The 22118-nt window shown below is 39.9% G+C and overlaps 1 protein-coding gene, 1 long non-coding RNA gene and 1 pseudogene across 4 annotated transcripts in view; 1 reads left to right on the forward strand and 2 right to left on the reverse strand.

Moving 5' to 3' along the window:
• Positions 1-326: 326 nt before the first annotated feature.
• On the reverse strand, positions 327-917 carry LOC125176390 (mitochondrial import inner membrane translocase subunit Tim17-A-like; annotated as a pseudogene).
• Positions 918-7103: 6186 nt separating this feature from the next.
• On the forward strand, positions 7104-11375 carry LOC125146770 (uncharacterized). The gene is made up of 3 exons (XR_007144891.1): positions 7104-7191; positions 8729-8768; positions 11305-11375. It is a non-coding gene; the product is annotated as an uncharacterized LOC125146770 (long non-coding RNA).
• Positions 8674-22118, reverse strand: part of ARHGAP20 (Rho GTPase activating protein 20) — a 128944-nt gene continuing 115499 nt past the window's right edge. For all 3 annotated transcript variants that reach the window (XM_047823558.1, XM_047823557.1, XM_047823559.1), the window contains 4 exons: positions 18755-18864; positions 16069-16258; positions 14781-14895; positions 8674-13876 (listed from right to left, as the gene is read on the reverse strand). In XM_047823558.1, coding sequence (XP_047679514.1) covers positions 12021-13876; positions 14781-14895; positions 16069-16258; positions 18755-18864 — 2271 coding nt within the window. In that variant the 3' untranslated portion in view covers positions 8674-12020. The remainder of the gene's footprint in view (positions 13877-14780; positions 14896-16068; positions 16259-18754; positions 18865-22118) is intronic.

Below are 22118 nucleotides of genomic sequence, written 5' to 3' on the forward strand. Positions count from 1 at the left end.
TGACTGACAGAACACACAAAACCAGGCGGAGATGGGCCCAAGGAAATGATGGTCAGGTTTCATTGCTGTTTGCCCTTTGGTCCTTCATCTTCTAAGTATTTATTATATTTTCTTTTAAAGATATTAGCTATTTTAATCACAAATGCAATTCAAGTGAGAATAAATAAATGTGTTATCTTTTAACATCTGCCCCTCCCCATGTTCCTTTAAATAGAAAAAAAAAAGAGCTAAGTGTCTTTTCATAGCCTATTTGGCCATAGCTATCTCACCTATGGTTTAAAAACAGACTGTAACTTATCTTCTCAAATTCTTTCTTGAACTACCGCTCATTCTGTTACAGAAATCCTGGGAAAGAAAGTGTATTGATACGGCTGATAATTTCCAAAAGGTGACAATGGTAATGGGGCTGAAGGCAACTGAGAGGGGTCTTCAGCAAACTGAGGACCATTGGGAAATTGTGCAGAGGCAGACCTTGTCAACAAGGCAGCTCCTTCAATTAATGCCAGGAGAATGCCACCCATTGTGGCTGACCCAACCATGCCACTGGTCCATTTCTTGCTGCCAGCATGGCTCCGTTAAGGCACCCCTTGTGATGGAGTTCCAGGGATCTCTTTCCCCCTGACTTGAACCATGCTGCCGTCAATCATGGAAAATAAACCTCTGAAACTGCAAAGCTACCTCCCAACTGTGGAGCCCTGGTTCCAAAAGCTGTCAAACTGCCTTGTAGTCTGTGGTTTATTCCCACTGCAGAATTGCAAAAACCTTTTGACTGCTTGAATGGTATCATTCAATGGGCGCCTGTGGTACCCACTGTAAAGGCCCCACCACAACCATCCAGGTTGCCAAGGGCAAGGGCGTGTGTACTCTTCCACCTTGACTCCATCAGTGCAAAAGATCTTTTTTCTGATCTTTACCATGAGAACTTGGTAAGGCTCCTGTCAGTAAAACTCTCAGAAGTGCGGTGGTCTCCTAAGAATGGGCACCCTGGAACTTTTAACTCTCAACCTTTTCTTCGGCTGAGCCTCCAACAATATGTCAATTACAATTTTTCTTACTCAGTACTGGTTCCAGCGAAAGTTTCTACTTCTGGGCCTCTGTTCTGGGGTGCTGTCCCTCTCTGTATCTGCTTGCCTGTCTCTCTCAATTTGGGGGCAGCAGTTTTACCTTCAATGTCCATTCTCTGATGGATCTGAGGAGACTTGTTGATTTTCTTTTTTCAGCCTTTTTGCTTGTTGTGAGGAAAACTTTCAAACTCCTTATAGGCCAGACCAGACTTCAAAAAAAAGTTGTTTTTGTTTTTTTTACTATTGAGTTTTGAGAGTTTACATATTCTATATCCTACTACTTTGTCATATATGTGCCTTGCAAACATTTTCTCCCAGGGTAGAGCTTCACATCCTCTTCACATGTTCTTTCAGAGCAAAAGTTTTTAATTCTGCAGAGGTCCAGTTTGTTTTATTTTTATGAGGTCCAATGTTTTCCTTTTATAGATCATGCTTTTAATGTCAAATCTAAGAAGTTTATGCCTACATCTAGATCCTAAAGATCTTCACCTGTTATTTTTACTAAAGGTTTTATGGTTTAAAATTGACATTTAACTCCACGATCCATTTTGAATTTTTTGTACAACATGTGAAATTTAGGTTGTTGTATTTTTTGCCTTTAGATGTCCAGATGCACCAGCACTGTTTGTAGAAAAGGCTACCTGATCTCTATTCCAGTTGACCATATTTGTGTAGGTCACTCTATTCCACTGACCTATTTGTCTGTCTTTCCAATACCATACTGTCTTGATTGCTGTAGTTCTACAGGAAGTCTTAATATTGGATAGAGAGATCCCTCTCACTTCATGATTGTCAAAATTGTTTTAGCTATTCTATGGCCCGTGCCTTTACACGTATTTTGTAAAGAATAAGTTTGTCTGTCTACAACAGTCCTTTCTGGGATTTTGGTTGGGATTGCATTAAGCCTATGTATCAATTTGCGAAGAGATGACATTTTACTATGTTGACTCTTCCAGTCCATGCATCTCTCTCCATTTACTTAGGTCTTATTTCTTTCATCAGAATTTTGTCAACATTTTGTAATTTTCAGAATACATACCTAATGCATGTTTCATTAAATTTTTATTAAAGTATTTAAGTTTATTGAGTGATTATAAATGGTATTATTTTTAACTTTAGTTTCTGCATATTTAAAGCATATACAAGTGTAAAGGATTTCTCTGTGTTGACCTTGTATCTTGTGACCCTGCTAAATTCAGTTATTACTTGTAGATTTTTTTTTTTCCCGTAGATTCCTTGGAATTTTCTATGTGGACAATCACATCATCTGCAAATAGTTTTATTTCTTCTTTTTCAATCTGGGTATCTTTATTTATTTTTTTAAGGTTTATTGATTTATTTGGTGGGGGAGAAGAGAGAGAGTGTGAGGAGGAGAGAGAGGGAGAGAAAGAATCCCATGCAGGCTTTACATTGTCACGGCAGATACCAACGCAAGGCTCAATCTCACAAACTGTGAGTCAGTAATCTGAACCGAAATCAAGAGTCAGGATGTTTAACCAACAGAGTCACCCAGGTGCCCCAGGGTATCTTTTTAAATTTTTTCTTTCTCTATCCCAGTGGCTATACCTTCTAGTAGTATAAGAGTAGTAAGAACAGACATCCTTGCTTTGTTCCCAATCTTAGGAATAAGTAAGTACTCTTCCATCATGAAGCATGATGATAGCTGTAGACTTTTTGCAGATGTTGAGATAATTTCCTTCTAATTTGTTGAATTTCAGAAATCACAAATGGGAGTCAAATTTTGTCAAATGTTTTTGTGTTAATTGATATATTGTGATTCTCCATCTTTAGCTTTTCATAGGTAACACTGACTGATTTTCAAATGTTAAACAATCCCGCATACTTGGAAAATAATTCTACATGGTCATATTGCGTAATTCTTTTTATTCACTGTTTTTGGTTTGTTAATATTTTTGTTTTTTGGCATTTAAGTTCATGAGAGACATTAATTGGCAATTTTGTTTTTGTACTGGCTTCTTTGGTTTCCTTAATCAGGGTAATACTGGCCTCATAAATGAATTGAAAGTGCTCCCTTCTATTTTCTGGAAAATAGAATTGTATGTAAATTGGTGTTACAATTTACATACATTGTATGTAAATTGGTGTTAATTTTTCTTTAAATGTTTGTTAGACTTCTCCAGTGAAACCATTTAGGCCTAGAGATTTTTCTTTATTAGCTTGTGTGTATGTATTTATTATAATTTTCAGGTGTTTTTAAATTGTGAATTCAACTTATTTAATGGTTATAGGAATGGTCAGGTTTTTTTTTTATCTTGGTTGAAGCTTGGTAATTTGTGTTTTTTGAGGAATTTCCCCATCTCTTTTAAATTGTCAAATTTATGAATGTAAAAATTATTCAGAGTATTCTTTTATTATCCTCTTAATACTGTAGGATCTATGATGATAACCTGTTTTTGTTCTGATAGTGGTGGTTTATGTTTTTTTTTTCCAATTTTTTTGCCATCAGTCTCAGTAGAGGTTTATATACTTTATTTATTTTTAATGTTTATTTACTTTTGAGAGAGACAGAGTGCAAGCAGGGGAGGGGCAGAGAGAGAGGCAGAATCCGAAGCAGGTTCCAGGCTCCGAGCTATCAGCACAGAGCCCTACGTGGGGCTTGAACTCACCACCTGTGAGATCATGACCTGAGCTGAAGTCGGACGCTTAACCGACTGAGCCACCCAGGTGCCCCTATACTTTATTTTTTAAATAAACTTGTTGTTTTCATTTTCTCTATTGTTTTCCTATTATTCAATTTTATAGGTTTCTATTCTAATCCCTCTCACTTCCTTTCTTCCGCTTGCTCTTCTTTTTCTAGTTTCTTGAAAAAGTTAGCTTATTGATTTAAGATCTTTCCTTTTATGATGTAAGCATTCAATGTTATACATTTTCCTCAACACTGTTAGCAGTATCCCACGTATTTTGACAGGTATTTTCATTTAGTTGTACGATTTAGAAAAATTTCCGTTAAAATGTCCTTTGACCAATAGATTATTTAGAAGTGTGTTTTTTGGCTTCCAAGTGTTTGAAGATTTTCCTGTTATCTTTGTTATCGATTTCTAGTTTGACTGCATTGTGCTCAGAAAACATATGCAACATAATTTTAATTCTTTTAAAATGTTAATGTTTTATGGTTCAGGCCATGGTCTGTTCTGATTTATGTTCCATGGGCAATTGAAGAGAATGTGTATCTTGCCATCTTTGGGTGAAATGTCCTATAATTGCCAATATTAAGCTTTCAGTTTATGGCATTCATGAGTTTTATATCGTTGGTGGTGTTCTGTCTAGTTGCTTTATCAACTAGTGAGAGAGGAGCATTAAAGTCTTCAACTGTAATTGTGGTTTTGTTTATTTCTGTTTTCAGTTTGGTCAGTTTTTGTTTTACATATTTTGAAGCTTTGTTGTTTGTGCATACACATTTTAGGCCTGTGATGTCTTCTTGGCGGACTGAGCCCTTTATTGTTATAGAATGTCCCTGTTGCTGGCAATTTTCTTTGCTCTCAAGTCCACCTTATCCAATTTTAATACAGCCACCCTTGCTTTCTTTTGACCAATGTTTGCATGGTATATCTTTTTTATCCTTTTACTTTCAACCTACATAAATTTGAAGTAAATTTCCTGTAGATAGGATATAGTTAGGTAGTTTTTTGTTTTGTTTTAAATCCACTCTGTCAATCTTTGTCTTTTGATTAGTCTATGTAGATCATTTGTGATTAAGGCAATTCTTGATATGTAGACCTAAAGTATGCCATTTTGTTTTCTTTTCTTTTTACTGTTTCTTGTTCCTCTCTTTTTATTTACCTTACTGTGGGTTAACCATTTTTTTTTTAGGATTCCACCATGATTTACTTAGTGTTTTAGAGAGATAGACTCTCCAAATATCTAGTTTCTATAGTTGCTCTAAGTATTAAAATATACATATATATCATATCTTATTTCACTAGTATCAACATTCTACCACTTCGAGGGAAATATGAGAACTCCATTTCCATTCAGCTCTCTTTATTTTTCCCACTTTTAAATATCATTGTCTTGAGTATCTTTTTTTTTTTTTTTGTTAATAAAGTTTACTTATTTTGAGAGAGTGCATGTGCACGCAAGTGGGGGAGGGGCAAAGAGACAGGGAGAGAGAATCCCAAAGCAGGTTCTGCAGCAGAGCCCAACATGGGATCTGACCTGAGCTGAAATTAAGAGTGAGATGCTTAACCAACTGAGCCACCCAGGTGCCCCTATCCTGAGTATCAAATGATGCTACAATTTTTGTTTCAAGCACTAAATATGATTTATAAAACTCATGAGACTAGTCTATCAAGTACTCTCACTTCTGCTGTCTGTTGTCTTTTTTTTCCTTCCTACTGCTCCCAATTTCCTCCTTTTATTACTTTTTGTTTAAAGAACTTGCTTTAGCCAATCTTTAATGGGTATACCAGTTAGTGATAAATTCTTAGGTTTCCTTTCATCTGAGAATGTCCTTATTTACCCTTAATTCATGAAAGACAGTTTCACTGCATATGAAATTCTGGGTTGACAGTTCTTTTCTTTCAACACTTGAAAATTCATGTGCCACTTTCTTTTGGTCTTTGTGGTTTCAAATGATTAATCTGAAAATTAGTGTTCCCTTATAGGTAAGATGTCATTTCTGTCTGCTTTCAAGACCTTTTTTTGTCTTTAGTTTCTAAACATTTAATTAAGACATACAGTTTTGCTTTATGTAGTTTGGGTCTTATTCAGCTTCTGGAATGTGTAGATTGGTCTTTCACCAAATTTGGGCTGTTGTCAGTCACCATTTCCCTGAATGACTGTTTCAGCGTTTTGGAGTTCTTTTTGGAACTCCAAAGATACAAATGTTGGATGTTTTGGATGTTATTACTCACAGGTCCTGGCCTATATTCAGGAGTTGTGGGTCCATGGGCCACTTAATTTTTAGACTCTCTGGGGTCATTGTGATCTGTTCTCAGCCAGAGAAGCCTCTTAGTCCCACAGGCCTTAGATTCCCCTGGCTTGGTGCTTTTCATGGTAGAGGCCTCCTGACCATGCCTTCTGGCTGTCTTGGTGTCTTGGCTGGGGGAGGGGAGTCTTATGCCTGCTGGGCATCAGTTTTTCTTTTTTAAAGTTTACTTATCTATTTTGAGAAAAGGAGAGCTAGCGAGCTGGGAAGGGGGAGAGAGAGAGAGAGAGAGAGAGAGAGAGAGAGAGAGAGAGAGAGAGAGATGTTTCCCAGGCCGAGCTGCCTGTTCTGACTGGGTTCCTCTTTCTGTTGTTGCCTGGCCATTCTGGTATCTCCCAGTGGGGAAGAGGGATTTCAGGCCTAGTAGGAAAGGATAACTCTCGCCACGGCCACTTGTTAGCAGGGCATTCATCTATTCCACTTGCAGGTGGTGTCTGGCTTACCTGAAGGTGTCAGAGGGACTCTGGATTGATCACGGGGGAAATGCACACATCTGGGCTGTCTTCTGTTGCCAGGCTGAGAAAGGTAGGCTTTGGTCACCTTTTTCTATGGGGTAAGGGGATGTAAGATGCTCAATTACTGTGCTGTTTCTCTAGCCCTAGGTTTCTGAACCAATTCACCTTCTCCTTACCACCATTTAGAGTTCTCCTTTGGTAGTCTTTTGTATTATTTCCAGGGTTGGTAGTTGTATTTAGTGGGGAGAAGTAGGGAGACACAAGTCGACACCATTTTCTCTGGAACAAATTTTCAGCTCAATAATTTTTACATTTGTCATAGTTTTCTGAATTAGTCCCAATACTGGGTTATTATTTTTTTGTATTAGATATATCTAGCTGTTTCCTTAACTTTAAATAGAGTTTGGATTGGTCCTCATGCCTATAACTTTTGTCTGCTTTATTACAGAAGAAGTTTTTCTTTTTTAAAATTTACTTATCTATTTTGAGAAAAGAAGAGCTAGCGAGCTGGGAAGGGGCAGAGAAGGGGTGGGGAGGGGCAGAGAATGAATCCCAAGCAGGCTTCGTGCTGTTAAGTACAGAGCCTGATGTGGGCCTCTCTCTCACAAACTATGAGATCATGACCTGAGCCGAAATCAAGAATTGGACGCCCAACAGACCGAGCCACCCAGATGCCCCTAGTGTGGAAGAAGCTTTATTACCATCCCAATTTTAAGGTGAAAAGGTGAGAAAAAAGAGCCCACAGTCAGATTGATGCTCTAGCTGAATGTACCCACCATACAGGACTACTGTGAGCATTAAATGAAACAATACATAGGATGTATTGATTATCAGTTGCATGCAGGCAACGGTAAGTGCCCAGTGAATATTACTATTAGCTTTCTTCTACACAGCCTAATTTCTTCCTTAGTTGTTTAAAGTTCCTGAGGATTGAAACAATGTTTTTTTCACCTTGTATCTCTAGGGACTAGACGAGTACCTGGTAATAACAATTAAACTACCCGAAATGCATTAAATCATTTATGACACCCTCCACTCCCCACAAGCCTTACTCTTCCCCCTTTTCCAATTTTCTCTGAACTCCCTGTGACTTCAGTTTCTTGCTTTAATTAATGAGCTCATCCACAGCTTTCCTCCTCCTCTCTCCATTTACTGTACCTTCAATAAGTTAGCTTCTCTGTATTCACGTATTTTGATGATTCTGCTTCTCAGTCATCTCATTTTTTTTTTTAATTTAAATTCAAGTTAGTTAACATATAGTGGAATGTTGGCTTCAGGAGAATTTAGTGATTCATCACTTACATATAACACCCGCTCATCCCAACAAGTGCCCTCTTTAATGCCCATCACCCACTTATCCCATCCACCCCAGCCAACACCCCTCCGGCAACCCTCAGTGTGTTCTCTGTGTTTAAGAGTCTCTTATGGTTTGCCTCCCTCTCTGTTTTTATCTTCTTTTATTTTTCAGTCATCTCATTCTTAAACAGAGATATAAAATGTTTCTTTTCATCCTGAAAATTTTAGGCGGTAGCAATCACAGCCCCTGTGACCTGGCAGAGTATTTCTTTATACCATCCATGTTACTTGCTCAGAAATGGGTCTATTTCATAAGTTCAGGTTTCTGGCCAATGTATTCACTCTTCAAAGCAGATCAAGAAGCTGCCAGAAGTTCTGAATTTGATTCCAAGTTACTGTGATTTAGAATCAAGCCTATACGTAAATAATATTTAAATCCCTTCCTTCGTGTCTGCACCTTAATACTGCCATGTGAAATAAAATCAAACTCCAGAAAATGTATTTACTTTGCCCTCACAAATTAAATAGGCTGGAAAAAGACCCTGAATTATCTACATACATATGTACGCTCTAGTGAACACACACTCTATGAAGTTAGGGACAATATGCATCTAATACCTCCCTCTGTACATGTCTCTTTGAGACTTCACAACACAATTTTCCAAATTGCACACCTTCTGCCAATTCTACCATACATCTGACATTATGCAGACTGGAAACTCAAGGAGCTCACTGTATTTTAAAAACCCCACAAACAATAAAGATGAAGGATTTATACTCACAGGTGGCTCAGAAAATGAGTAGGACTCATACTTGGGGTAGACAGCACAGAACTCAAGAGAACTCTTCCTTTCAGCAGGAAACTTAGCTTATGAGATATCCTGATAACCAGAATAGATATTAAAGAAAGTTAACATCTTACCTAACTTTATTATTCCATTTTTTCTTTGTATTGATCTATGCAGTTTACAAAGACTTCCTCTCAAGCCATTAAAACATGACAAGGTAGGAAAATATCAGTAAAACACTTACTACCATAATTATGATTAAGATACATAATATTCTTAAGAGTTTCTTTTCAACAGACAGAATATGCCAGTAGTTCAAGGATACATTAGATCCTTTCAAATTCAATGTCATGCCATGAAAAGTAGAAAAACACAACGTGAGATAATTCCTTGAATCCAGTGTTTTCAGTCGACTGAACTCTTTTTTAAAAGAAAAATTATCTGTATTTCTGTAAAATTTAGAGAGAAATTAACATCATTGTCTCTGTACACCACCCAGATGTAATCAGTGCCATTTCCAACTGTGGAGTTGGTAGGTAGTCTTCAGGGTTCCATTAGGGCAAATCACTTTTTCTGGACTAAGGTAGTTTATATTTTTGAATCTCTTTGAAATGGTGGCTGAACTTGCAAAAAGTGAACCCCAATGAATTCTGAGAAGGGAAACATACAGCAGTCATGAGAGACCGGTAACATTTAGTAAGTTTACATGACTTTATAAGTTCTGATGTCTTGGGGTACCTGAATCCAGATATCTTGGATTGTCTGGATGTGTCTGGGGTCAACTGGGTACTCGGGGCAGAATGGTTCAAATTTGGGTAAGAAGATCTACAATCGATCGAATTGAATTAATGGTTCTTTTGATATGAGAACATAGACCATATCTGATTCCAGGAGCAAAATGAAAACACAATCTCTAAGAAAATGAAGATGATGTGTCTAAAGCAGGACTTTTTGGTAAATAAGATTAGGAAAACATAAAAGAAAAAAAAAACACCCTCTTTTTCTAGAAAGACTGACCATAGTCTATGACTAAAAGTTCAAAGTTCCAATTCAATATTAAGTACATTTTATAAAATTTCCAAGCTTAAGCAGAAATTGGGTTCATTAACAATTCTACAAAGGGCAATATTGCTCTGGAGGGACTGTTAACTCTACAGCATGTATATTTTTTATTATTTAATAGACAGCATGGACTTCATACATATCCATTATCAGTGCCTTGAAAACCAAACAACTTTAAAAGTTAGCAGCAGTTTCTGCAAGTACAAAAATACACATTTATTACATTACATATGGTAGTAAAATTTGTCAAGATATATTATACAAACTCAAAGCATTTTAGATAAAGCATCAGTCTAATATATTATAGATTGACAGAGTATAATAAAATGACATGTAGTCTGTCTTCAAATCATACAATATAATACTTTACAGCAATATTAACAAACTATTCACATGAAATATTACAGGAGTATCTAAGGGAACACAGCGAATAGGAATAGTTATTGAAAACCTCAGCATCTATTTTCTTCTATGCTTCAAATTGGGTGGATAATTTTCTACCCACCCATATGAAAGAAAAAAGGACAGAACTATTATTTTGTAAGTGGAGAAACAATTTCTTCCAGAAAGACACCCCAAGCTGTAAGAATGTCATTCACATCTTGCAGTTCCAACAGTAGTAAGCCCTAAGGGTAAGGGAAATGAATCCCTATTGCCTTTAGATAGTATACCACAAAAGATGTATATGGACACTCAGGAGTCTAAATACAGGAGTGGCTGTTTATCAGGTACAATCTACTTCACATCTGTGACTGAGATGGCCAGTGTCATGAAGGAGCTCTTTGGAAACAGAGTTCTGAAAGTTAATTACAATGCTTAGGGCCAACAGGGGCCATGTCCCACAGAGGTAGGCAGCACTTACAGCTAATACTGAAAGGACTTCTACTTTACAGAAAACATTATTATTATTTTTTTTCTATAACTGAGAAAGGAAACCTTTAGGACAACAGGGAAAGAACATTTGACATGAAAGTTTCCTAGTGGCTAAGAAAAATAATTGGGGATAAGCTAGTTTGTGGGAGAAAGGTCCATCTGATGGTGAATTAAAGAGAGTAAATGGGTTCTAAGCAACTTCTTGTAAGTAGCTAAAATGAAGGGAGATGCACATCCATTCCTGATTCTATCCTTTCATACTGGCTCGGAGGCCTAAGAATCCGTGGAGATAATCCAGGAGATGTACAGGTATGACCTTTAAGGTCAGAGAGGGGAGAAGCATTGATGGATGTGAGATAAACCAATGGGATGTAAACCACGAATACTCTGGGACAAAAGTATATAAAACTTGTGGAGTTAAGAAAATCCAAAGCCAATGACTGTCTGAGAGGAAGGCCTGGCTGCTACTTTGGTGGGGATTCCATTCTGTGACTCTCTGTAAACTGCCAACTTTAAAACCGCTCTCTCAACTGCCAGTGGCCGTCAGAAAGGGGCTGATTTATCAGTAAATGTTTCTGGCTGCTAATCGAAGAGGCAGGGCTGTGGAAAAACACTACCCAGCACAGCAAAGAGGAGCCTCCATTGAGTGCATGCTGGCAGCAGCTTCGTGTGGCCCTCTTTGCCTCACTAGGATAGCGGATGAGGTCAGGAGGTCGTCTCCTAATAGGAAAAGTTGCATTTCTGGAGAATGTTCCTAGCACTGGCATCTTTAAAAAGGACCCTGAAACAAGCAACCATTTCCTTCTTCCTCCTCACAGCCCTGTGTCCCGGAGCCTTGGAAGAACAGTGGAACACCAACAGAAAAACCAACCAACCAACACAACCAACAAATAAACTATCATACTCATGGCTCTTGGATATTCTAGTTTATTCCATTCTAGCCGTATCAACAGGCTGACTCCTGGAATCTCCCTGTGATGGCACGTGACTAGAGAATGTCACAGAAATGGCTAGTGGCTTAGATTCAGGGAAACGTTTCACATGATTTCCTTCATTACTGGACATACTTTCTTTTTTTTAATACTTTGATTAGTGGCCTTTTCTTGCTTAGTTATTAAACATATTCCACGGAACACGGACGTTTCTCTGCACCCTCCCCGTTTCCACAGTCCTTATTCTTCACTTATGATATCCTGGCCTCAGGATATGAATCTCACTCAACATGTAGGCCATATTCTCCCTACAGAAGATGTTTTCTCTGGCCCCCTGCTAGTTATCTCTAAAAACACATGATAGGACCAATCCCATGCTCTAATAAGGAAAAGCCTCCCAAACAGGAGCTGAAATTTGTTAGTCTAAACTTTTTGCCAAATAGTCTCAGTAAAGAGAATTCTTTTGTTGTCCTAAGTGTTAGCAATGATTATCCTTATGCTACCCATCCCACGTATTTTATACAAAGGGGTCATAGTACTCTTGTCTTTATGTCATTATTAGCCCAGTTTCTGCTCTTGTACATATCACATTCTTACTATGGTTAAATGTCTTTGGTTAAATGCTGGTCCCCAATATCACAAACCACTGTAGGCCCCGAGTCTGGGCTGGGTGCATCGTCCACAGTCAAAGAGCTGGGTGAGGATCTCTTACACGGCAGAGTACCAGGAGAGCGCTGCTCACTGCTCTCTCCTTCCTTGTGTGACTTCACACAAAGCTTGAGTCCATCCTCCACCAGGCTGAATGGAGAGCTACAGTGCTTCTCTGAGTCCTGGCTGGGGTACGAGCTATACCACTGGGCTGTCTGCACAGCTCCAAGTCCTTCCGTTGCCCTTTGGGGCATGTCTTCCTGTGTCTCTTGCAGTGGGCTGGCTTCTGAAATACCAGAAGCATAGGGAGGTGGCTCCATGGGTCCTTTTAGAGAACTTACTTTCTTTTCCTCTGGTCTGGAAGCCCTTGCCTTCTTTTTGAGGGACCAGTTTTTCAAACTGGCCACACCATTTCTCAACCATGTGCTTGGGTGAAGAGTTACAGAATGTATTTGTGAGTGCCACTCTACAACATCCTTTTTTGTATACGCCAGGCGGCTGCTGGCCTGCCCTGATGAGGGACCAGGAGTTGCAGAAATGAGGCTGGAATTGCTAAAATCAGAAGCAAGCTCTTCCTGTTTTCTTGGAGCTTGAAAAGTGCAATCTATTGGAGAGGAAGTTTCAGTGGGGGTAAACACAGAGTGTTCCGAAATCTGAGAAAAAGCGCTGTCTTGGGAGCTCACTGACGAGCCAGAGGGGGAAGTGCCTGGGGAGGACAAGCTGGAGTAGCTGGTCCGCGGGCAAACATTTAGTCTTGGGGGTAAGCCCTTCTCGGTGTTCCTGTTTGTGCTACTGCTCTTGCCCACCTCAATCCCCATCACCAAACTCTGGTTAATGAGCTTTTGCCCCTCCATTTGCAAAGACTTGTGCCGCTCCAGATAAGCTTCCTCTCCGTGCAGGAGACCGGCTCCGCAGCTGGTTTTATGCTGTTTCTTTGAATAAATTCCCCTGAGATAGGTCAGTTTGCAGTGCTGGTCATCCATGCTGGGCTCCGAGCAGCGCCGGTGCCTCCGCGAGCTCTTGAGGGCATCCGCTGTGTGTGTCGGGGAGTATCCAGATGTGTCTGTGCCGAAAGGCTGGCTCCCGGGATGGTCCTGAGACGACATGTGACTGTAAGATGCCACAGAAATGGCCACTGGCTTGGATTTAGAAAAGAGTTTCACATGATTTCCTTCATTAGCAGACAAGCTTTTCTTCTTAACATTTTTATTAGTGGTGTTTTTCTTGGTATCAGTGCCTGCGACTAAACTCTGTTTAAAACATGTCTTACCCTCTTCCTGGAGGGGTTGATTCTGCTTCAGATAATCCTCATCTTTTCGAGAGAGAATTGCATCACAGCTGGACTTGCGTAGCTTTTTCTGATAAAATTCCCTGAGATACGAAAGCTTAGAATCTAGATAATCGATGCTGGGCTCTGAGGAGCGTCGGTGTCGCCTCAGGCTTTTTGGAACCCCTGCGGCAGCTGTGGACAGGTAGCCAGGAGTGCTCAGGCCCGACGGGGCCCGGGCCTGATCCCGCAGTGGGACCTTTGCATACACTCCCGTGAGGTCCACCGGCTTGGGTTCAAGAGGCCGTTCCATTTGAATGTCTTCATCTTTAGAACGGTCTAAGTCAAAGTCGCTCAGGGTTAAGAGGCCTTCCACCTCAGGCTGGTCGAGGTCATAGTCACTGAGGGTTAACACAGAGTCCATGCTTCTGCTACCCTGACCAAGTTTCTTCACCAAGTCACTACAAGGAGCATCGACATCCTCATTTAGCTCATTTTCCAAGCTGTCATAGGAGGAGTCGTTCAGTTGGAAGCAAGAGATATCTGTCAAAAAAATCAAACTATAATTAACATTTTTACTTACCGAAATTGCATGCTGTGCTAAAAAAAGAAAAAAAAAATCTATGTTAATTTAATTCTCCTTTCATATAGATTGTTCATATTCGTACTCTCAAGAAAGAAAGGAACTTTCACTGTCTTCCCAGAATTAAAAAAAAAAAATGTTGCATTATACTAAATTTAACTCAGTTCCTGAAGAAATAGGCTTTCTTAATTAAGATTTCCTCAAAGCAATGAGGACATGTTGTAATACCAAGAAATGGTAAAAAAGACAAAGGAATTCATGCCGGGTGTATCCAGGTTCAGGAGCTGCTTGCTGGTGAGTGCACACGATTTAGTCTCAGAGAAACCTTACTAAGCAAAACTCTTTACCATTCACTACTTTATCTAACCTTCACAACAACCATAGAGGTTACATATTATGGTTACCTATATTTATAGTTGAAAATATTCATGTTCAGTGGCCTAGAATAACTGGTCAAAGATAACCTAACTAGTAATTCTGGAAGGTTGAATGGTTTCAAAATCACCCCAGGCCCCACAGTGCTGGTTGTTTCTCAACTGCTGCTTGGCTGGAGTGTCTCTGGGCCACTCAGAGGATGGAGGGGGAAGAAGAGCAGGCCTGCCTCTCCCTGCTGGGCTTCTCATGCCAGTTTCAGCCACAGCAGTGCTACTGCAGACATTAGGGACCTTTGTAAAGATTTTTTAAAAGGGCAGAAACATACCAGATGATGCTTCTGAAAGTTTTGGACCTCATCTTACACATTGCTTAACCCCACCAGTGGTAACACTCCGGTGGTCCAGGGAGGAGCAGGGGCCTCCTTCCCTGAGCTGTGGCCCCCAAGACAGCCACGGCCCTGGCAAACAATGTTCCAAGCACTCACAGTACCTGAGGCATTCTCTTGAGCATCACACCTCACTGAAACCTCTCCTAAGAGGGAAGTGATTTCTTCTCCGAATATCCTACAGCAATTTTCAATCAGAAATTGGATAAGCAGAGAAACCTGCATGAAAAAGGACAAAAACAAAGTGCCGCTTTTCATATATAGCACATCAACTAGTCACATTTCACATATAAATCCTGATTTTGCCAAAAATGAAAAAGAATCCTGAGAAAAATTCATGTCTCCTTTAAAAGTATACAGAACAGTTCCCTCTAAAAGGCAATGATACTTACAAGACTAGTTTGGACATAGAAATTATTTTTAATTGGTGGACTGAAGTCACCTGTTGCCTTAGCTCAGTGCTAACATATTTACACTAATGCTCGGTCTTTAAAATTAGGGTAACTTAAAGCATTCTTCATAGGGCATTTGGGGTGAAGCAATAAACTTCATTAAAATTCAAAAAGTATCATTATTAGATAAAGACTTATGAAATGTATTTCCTATGTAAAAGGCAGTTGTCAGAAGTGTGGGAATTATGCATCCTCTGTGGGTTTCTTGTAAAGTAGAGAGACAGCTAGAGAACCCTTGCATTCTGCCTCACTAGTCTCTACCTAGGCATTTCCCTCCCTTAGGCTCCCTGGAGGAGCTTGGGGAAGAGGTAAGATTTTACTGGAGAGCTTTGCACCTCCACTGGGATGTACTGGAACCTTTCCTTAGCTTCCTTGCCCCAAGAGACAAGGCAAAGGAGCAGGCAGAATGTTGGGAGCAACGGGAATCAATATCCCTAAGCCCCATGTTAACTACTAGGCACTAGAGGAGTATGATTTCAGATACCTGAACTAGGTAGTATCACTACCTCCATTTTTTAGATGAGGAAACTGGATCAATGTAATTAATTTCACCCAAGATTGTACATCTGGCAAGTGGTGGGGCTGAGGAATGAATCTTGGCTTATCTAAGTCCAAAGTCCTTTTTTCTATATTAAAATATATCAATTGCTTTCTTATGACTCTAAGGGTGAAGTCGGTCATGGCGTTTTTGCCTCCTTAAAGGGAAAAGAGAAGTAACCCAACTGCTATCACTTTTTTGCTTAAGAGATCACCTTTCTATAATCTACCAGGATAGGTAGGTAGGTATAAAACATAGGTATAAAACACTCAATGCACTCAAATTTCTAAGGAGGTATATTTAAGTTATTTAAGAAAATGTGTTTCAGAATTAATACCCTGAATTTTAGGTTCGAGATGGGGACTCAATCCCCCAGGGCATAAAAATGAGAAACCTCATTACCTTTTTTGTAAATTCATTTTCTAGTTCTGGGCTGCAGGAAGTAGGAGGCCACAGAATGCTCGGAGCTATACACACCGCTAAATTGAATGCAGTCATCTGATTGGACGAGGAACACTGCTCAATGTTGTGTAATATCCCAAAAAGATACCTTAGGAGAACAACATTGGCTCTCGGGAGCTGGTCTAATAGCCTAAAGACAGAAAAATGCACTCTTTAATAAAGACATTCCATAAGAAGCTTGCGTCGATAGGCAACCCTGGGTTTTCACAGGGAACCACGCAAAGCAAGAACCCGGTTCAGATACGTGGGGTTTCAGTTAACATCGCACATGCAAAGTAAGGGCTACCTGTACACAGAGAATGCGAATACGCACTGGGGATTCATTTATTTATTCCGTACACTGTCTTCACAACCCAGTGAAGATGTCAAAGAATGCAGAAAAACAGCTTGTAAAAAAAATGCTGCCTGAAATATGTACCTGAAATTAGTACAATGTGTTTTAACTCAGGCAGATGCTGTAATGTTTCAGGATATTCTCAACCAACCCCCCACCTCCCAAGAGCTTTTTGATGAAATTAAACACTTAAATTTTAGTGGTTCTTTATTTCCAAGTAGCAACACAGGAATGCAGTCCCTTGGTGAGAGCCCAAACCTTCACTACTAAGACTTTGAGATCCATCTGAGAGCTGACACTCTGTTCCACCAGCTTCCAAGGCCAGATTTCATCCCAAATATCTTTATCTCATTGGTAGCACTTTCACATATATAAGTCAAGCTTATACTAGTACATTTCCTACTGTTTCTATTTTGTAATTGATCAGGGATCTTAAGATTATCACTCACTGAAAATTATTTTTACTATTATCCGGTAAAGAGATGTATATGTTGATACTCATGGTTGTTTTTTTCCCAACAGAAGTCTGCAACCTGGGAGAGAAAGTAAGGCCATCTGACTCCTGCTGCATAAAGAGCTCAGAGGCATTTCTTCAAGTGTGATGGACTGACACTGAGTATGGTTTTGTATAGACAAATTATCAAAGACATTGAAATAAACCAAAAGATTGCTGAGTGTATTCAATGGAGAGTAAGGTATTGTCTAGCATAAGCTTCTGGGTTATCTGATTCCCCAGAGGCCCTATGCCTTTGAGCTATTTTATAATTCTGTAAATTGTAGATTACTGACAGCAGTATACCTAACATTTGTCTATGGACTTGACAATTCCGTCTGGTGGCGAGACAAATGATTTATTTGCTTCCCCTTCACACTACAGTAGAAAAAGCCAGTTTTGCATTCATATGTAAATTCATTTCAGCATTTCTGATTCAACTACATAGGTGTGGTAGTCTGAAATCTCCTTTGAACTGATGGTAACATCTTACTGGTTCTCTCATTAATTAAAGAGTTAAATAAAAATTTTCACATGTGTTCATTTTATATTTGTAGGAGTCTTTCTTGAAAAAAATTTTATTTTGTGTTTATTTTTTCAGAGAGAGAGAGAGAGAGACAGAGTGCAAGTGGGGGGGGGGGGGCGGGGCAGAGACAGAGGGAGACACAGCATCTGAAGCAGGCTCCAGGCTGTGAGCTGTCAGCACAGAGCTTGATGCGGGGCTCGAACTCATGGAACGGAGCATGAGATCATGACCTGAGCTGAAGTCAGATGCCCAACCAACAGAACCACCCAAGCACCCGTATATTTGTAGGAGTCTTAATTTTACCGTTTTTTTAATCATCCTTTAACAGTTTGTAGAATATAAAATTTTAGACAATGGGCAACGAAGTAGAGAAGCTGATGTTCAAGATCTCTGAATGGCTTTCACCAAACCATAATGGAAGCATAGAGATAGCATGTGTGATGTGGCTTTGATTTCTAGCATATCAGAAGTTGTACTATGTTCTACTGATAGATGTCTATCAATAGCAGTGGATAGGTAATAATTCATATTTGAAAGCCGCTCAAGGAAAAAAAAAACTGTACCAAACAAGCAAATGCAAATAAATGATTTTGGGATTCCTGGGTTTTCACAGAACTGGAGTACTGCATTTTGGACACTTCTTTCCTATTCCCTTATAAGGGCAGGAAGCGATCGGAATACCAGCTGTGAGTTCTGCCAGCAACCTCTCTTCGCAGGAGAAAAGACAATGCATTCTTTGTGATAAGACTAAGGCTGTGCAACTCCCTTTTTCTGTGACACTTTCAACAATTAACTGTCTCTCTCCAGTGCTCCCACAATACCTCTTTCACATTTCTCTTATAGCACCCATTATGCTACACTGTGATTCTTGGTTTACCTACCCACTCTACTAGACAGTGAGTTCCTTGAGGGGAGGGAATTTTCTCTGTGTGAAATCAGTTGCTGAATGAGATATACGAGGAGTTGTCTGGTTAGTTAAATATTTACCAAAATTAAGATCACAGATCGTAGACTGAGTCTACAGTATTATTGGTTTAATGGGTTTCAGCTCTATCAGATTCAGATACACAGGAGGTGTACAATGGTCGAGCATTCCATGTGACTAAGATTAGGGGAGAACAATAATAACAATGATAGCAGTTAGCATAAATCTGTTTTTAAACTGGCCCTCATGATCTGACTTTGCTAGTCATCATTACTTGAATAGACAAGCTTATAAAATAGAAGTTATTTTTTAAGTATTTTTGAGACATGACCAAATTAGAAGAATTACCTTTGAATTGTATTTATTTTCTCTTCATCATTTCCTTGATCCATTACACAGACCCAATGATCATAGAGATCTGATGAAAAAATACTTCCTGGAATATTTCGCAGAAAATCCTTACACAGGAGGAAAAATAAATATTTTAAATCATTATTCTCATGCTAAATATGTACTGGGGAAATCAGAAAGCAAGCGTTTTGTTGAAAACTTAAGTCCTCCCTTCTTTGGAATATACAGAGCTCTGTGCCCACTCTACTGTCGTGCACACATAAGAAACACATGCTTTGATTTTTTCTAACAAAAAGCAGAGGCAAATTGGAGTCTGGACCGTAGTGGGAAAGATAAGGACAACCTGTTTGGGCTGAAATCTCCTTTGCATACATGTTAGCATGTGACGGGGGTCTGGCAAACCATCCCAAGTCCTTTTTTTCCCTCTCAAATCTCCAGTTCCAAGAAATGCACTGACACATTTGTGAGGTTCAAAACACCATAGTCCGTCATCCTATCGCTCTACACACATGTGCTCCTGTGTGCCAGGTGCTGTTCGAGGTGCTAGGGATAGAGAGGTGAAGAAAAAAAAGCCCAGCTCCATCCAGAGGTACTTAAGAGTTTCCCCTGGTACTCCCTTCCCACATTTGGGGAGGAGGGGAGACAGCACGCCGGACCAGGCCTGGCCAGGCTCTGGGAGCATGGGGCCGCACCCACATGCCTAGGGACACTAAGCACATCCCTAGTACATCATCCTTTCTGGCCTTTGAGACTCCCATCTGCTGAGACTGCTGGCAGGGCTGGGTGTGGTGGAACCAGACTATAATGCGAGTAGGATATGACCAAAGGTATTTGTTGTTTGACTTTTGTTTATAAAAAGCTTAAAAATAAATTAAATTTGGTCCTGGTCCTATATTCATTTCTGTTCCCGGCCAACTCTCTCTGTTGCTTTTGGCATGGTATTAACAGGGCCAAGCTTGCAAAGTCTGATCTCTACCTCAATAAACCTCAGGCAGAGAAAACTCAATTTCATGTCTCAGCACTGCACCCATGGTTGACGAGCCTCCTGCAAGCACCCTCTAACAACACAGAGAAGGTCAAAGTCAGCAACACTTCAATTTTAACTCTGCCTGCAAAACCAAGTCAGTAGCTTCACCCAAGTGCCTACAGAAGGCACACGTGTTACTCACGTGCCATGTTTGTTATCACTGATAGGGAGGCTGTGGTATCTAATTGTTACACTTAGGGGATTAGGTGTGCATCTTCCCCAGGATGAGCTCCTTCAGGGCATGGATACACCCTCAACTTCTTCTTGGTGCACCGCAATGCCACACAGTCCCAGACAAAGTAGAGGTCATTACTGAACTGTTGCTAGTTTTCACATGGTCAAATATTGAAAAGGAACAAAGGAAGGCCAACTAACTGTACTTGAGATTCTAAGATAATTTAAAACACCCCTTTGTAGTGATGTTACCTATTATACATTTTTTAAAAAGTGGCTAACAAGTAGGAAGAGATTGCTTCAAAGTCTTTCTCTGTTCTAGTACATCTTCCGTAGAAGTGCACCTGCATACGTGTAATTCAGATGTGTCATCACAGGACAGTTATCTCCTTTTGGGTAAAGCTACTGAATTTTCATAATTCCAAACTAATTTTAGTTGCTGCACCTACTTTAAAAGTCAGATTTAGAAGAGGCAAATTTTGTTATTTCAAAGTGGGGCAGTGACAATAGCTCTCTTTTTAAATCTCAGTGGAAAACATACTTATGATCTGTCTTGAAGAAAAACATCATTAAATCTTAAACCTACACTTGAAAGATAATAACTCGTAACATCTCAATGAACTCTGCACAGCTGGCATAACAAGTTACGAAATACGACCACCATCACAGCCGGGAAAGGATGTGAGAGCTGGTTCTGAATTACAATCGCCAGCTCACAGCCCTCCAATGAGTCTCCTTCCCTCCAAGAGCAGAGCCCAGGTCATCAGCAGAACTCCCAAATTAATTTGAGATGAGATTTCTCTAGGATTAAAAGGGAACTCTTCCTCAAAGGTTCGAAGGATCAAAGTTACAGTGTCTCAAGCAATTTTCTTCCAATTACAGTTTAAAGAGTTAAGCTTGTATTTAAGCAAAACCAGCCTAAGTAAAAAATAAAGGAAAACTTAAGTACCACTTCCAAATAGTCTTAAACACAAGAAACAAAACAAACCAAAAGTTGAAAAACTTTTGGCAAAAAGTATCTCCTTTCCTGCAACCACTTGGAAGAAATGAGAGTAAAACACAGTTATGTGATTATAAAACTTCAATTACTTGGAACCCATTTAACCAGATGTTTCAATCATTTGTCTTTTGCTTATTTTTGTACAAGTGTTATTTCTGCAATTGGAGATACAATTTGACTCCTCTAGAATCATATTTCTTGATAAAAGCCTCAAAAATTTAGCACAAAATTTTAAGTGTGGTGCTGTGAAGGAAGAACAGCATGGTTAGGAAAATTTTCTAAAACGTAGGCTTTAACCTCTTAAGAGATGGAAGAAAGCCAATTACATGATAAGAAAAAGAAAATTCCTTGTGCCTATCTACCCCGCACACATGCCTGGCTAAGCGCACCACACATAGGTGTGTTGTATTTCAGGAGTGAAGAGGAGTGACAAACTGTGCAAAGCACATGAGATGACCCTAGCTCCAGCTCTCCAGGTTTTGTGAGTGATGCTTTTTTGCAAAAGCCTACGGCAGGGGCTGAGAGCAGACACAGCTCATGTGCCGGGAAACACGTGACTGTTCCTAAAGTCATGAAGTAAGCAGCTGACCAGGAGGAGGGACATGGAAGGGTCTTCCTCCCCGCCTGGCCTCTGGCCGGGGCCCCGCCGAGTTCCAGCCGGGCTGGGAGACGGGAGCCTGAGGCGGGGCTGCAGAGGCTGCCGCTGCGGCCGAAGCCTCTGCTCCAAGCTGGTTCTGACTCTAGGTGTTCAAAAAATGTGAGGCGTTTTCAAGAATGTGGGGAGGAAAACATTCTAGAAGAGCTCTAACTCAGCTATGGATGTGAGTTAAATAACCATGGGTTAGGTGAAGGCTAAGAACCATAACAAATGCCAAATGCAGTAAGGGTTTTATAAAAAACCCAGATGTCGGAGTCTTTCCTATTCCACTTTCACTTTAAAAAGGCACTAGGGGACAGGGGAAGGCTTGGTGATTGTAAAAGTGAATGGGATTTTCAGCGGTCTCGGAGAAATTTTTTGTTTTAGTTGTTCGACAAATGCTTATTATGATAAACTCTGCTTCAAAGTTTAATACAGGTTTCTTTTTGAAAATTTGCCTTTATTAGGAAGGTAATGAGACTGTGAAGAAGTCATCATAATCAGGATGTTTATTTTGGTAAAT

Source organism: Prionailurus viverrinus, chromosome D1, assembly GCF_022837055.1.
Source record: "Prionailurus viverrinus isolate Anna chromosome D1, UM_Priviv_1.0, whole genome shotgun sequence".
NCBI classification, from domain to species: Eukaryota; Metazoa; Chordata; class Mammalia; order Carnivora; family Felidae; genus Prionailurus; species Prionailurus viverrinus.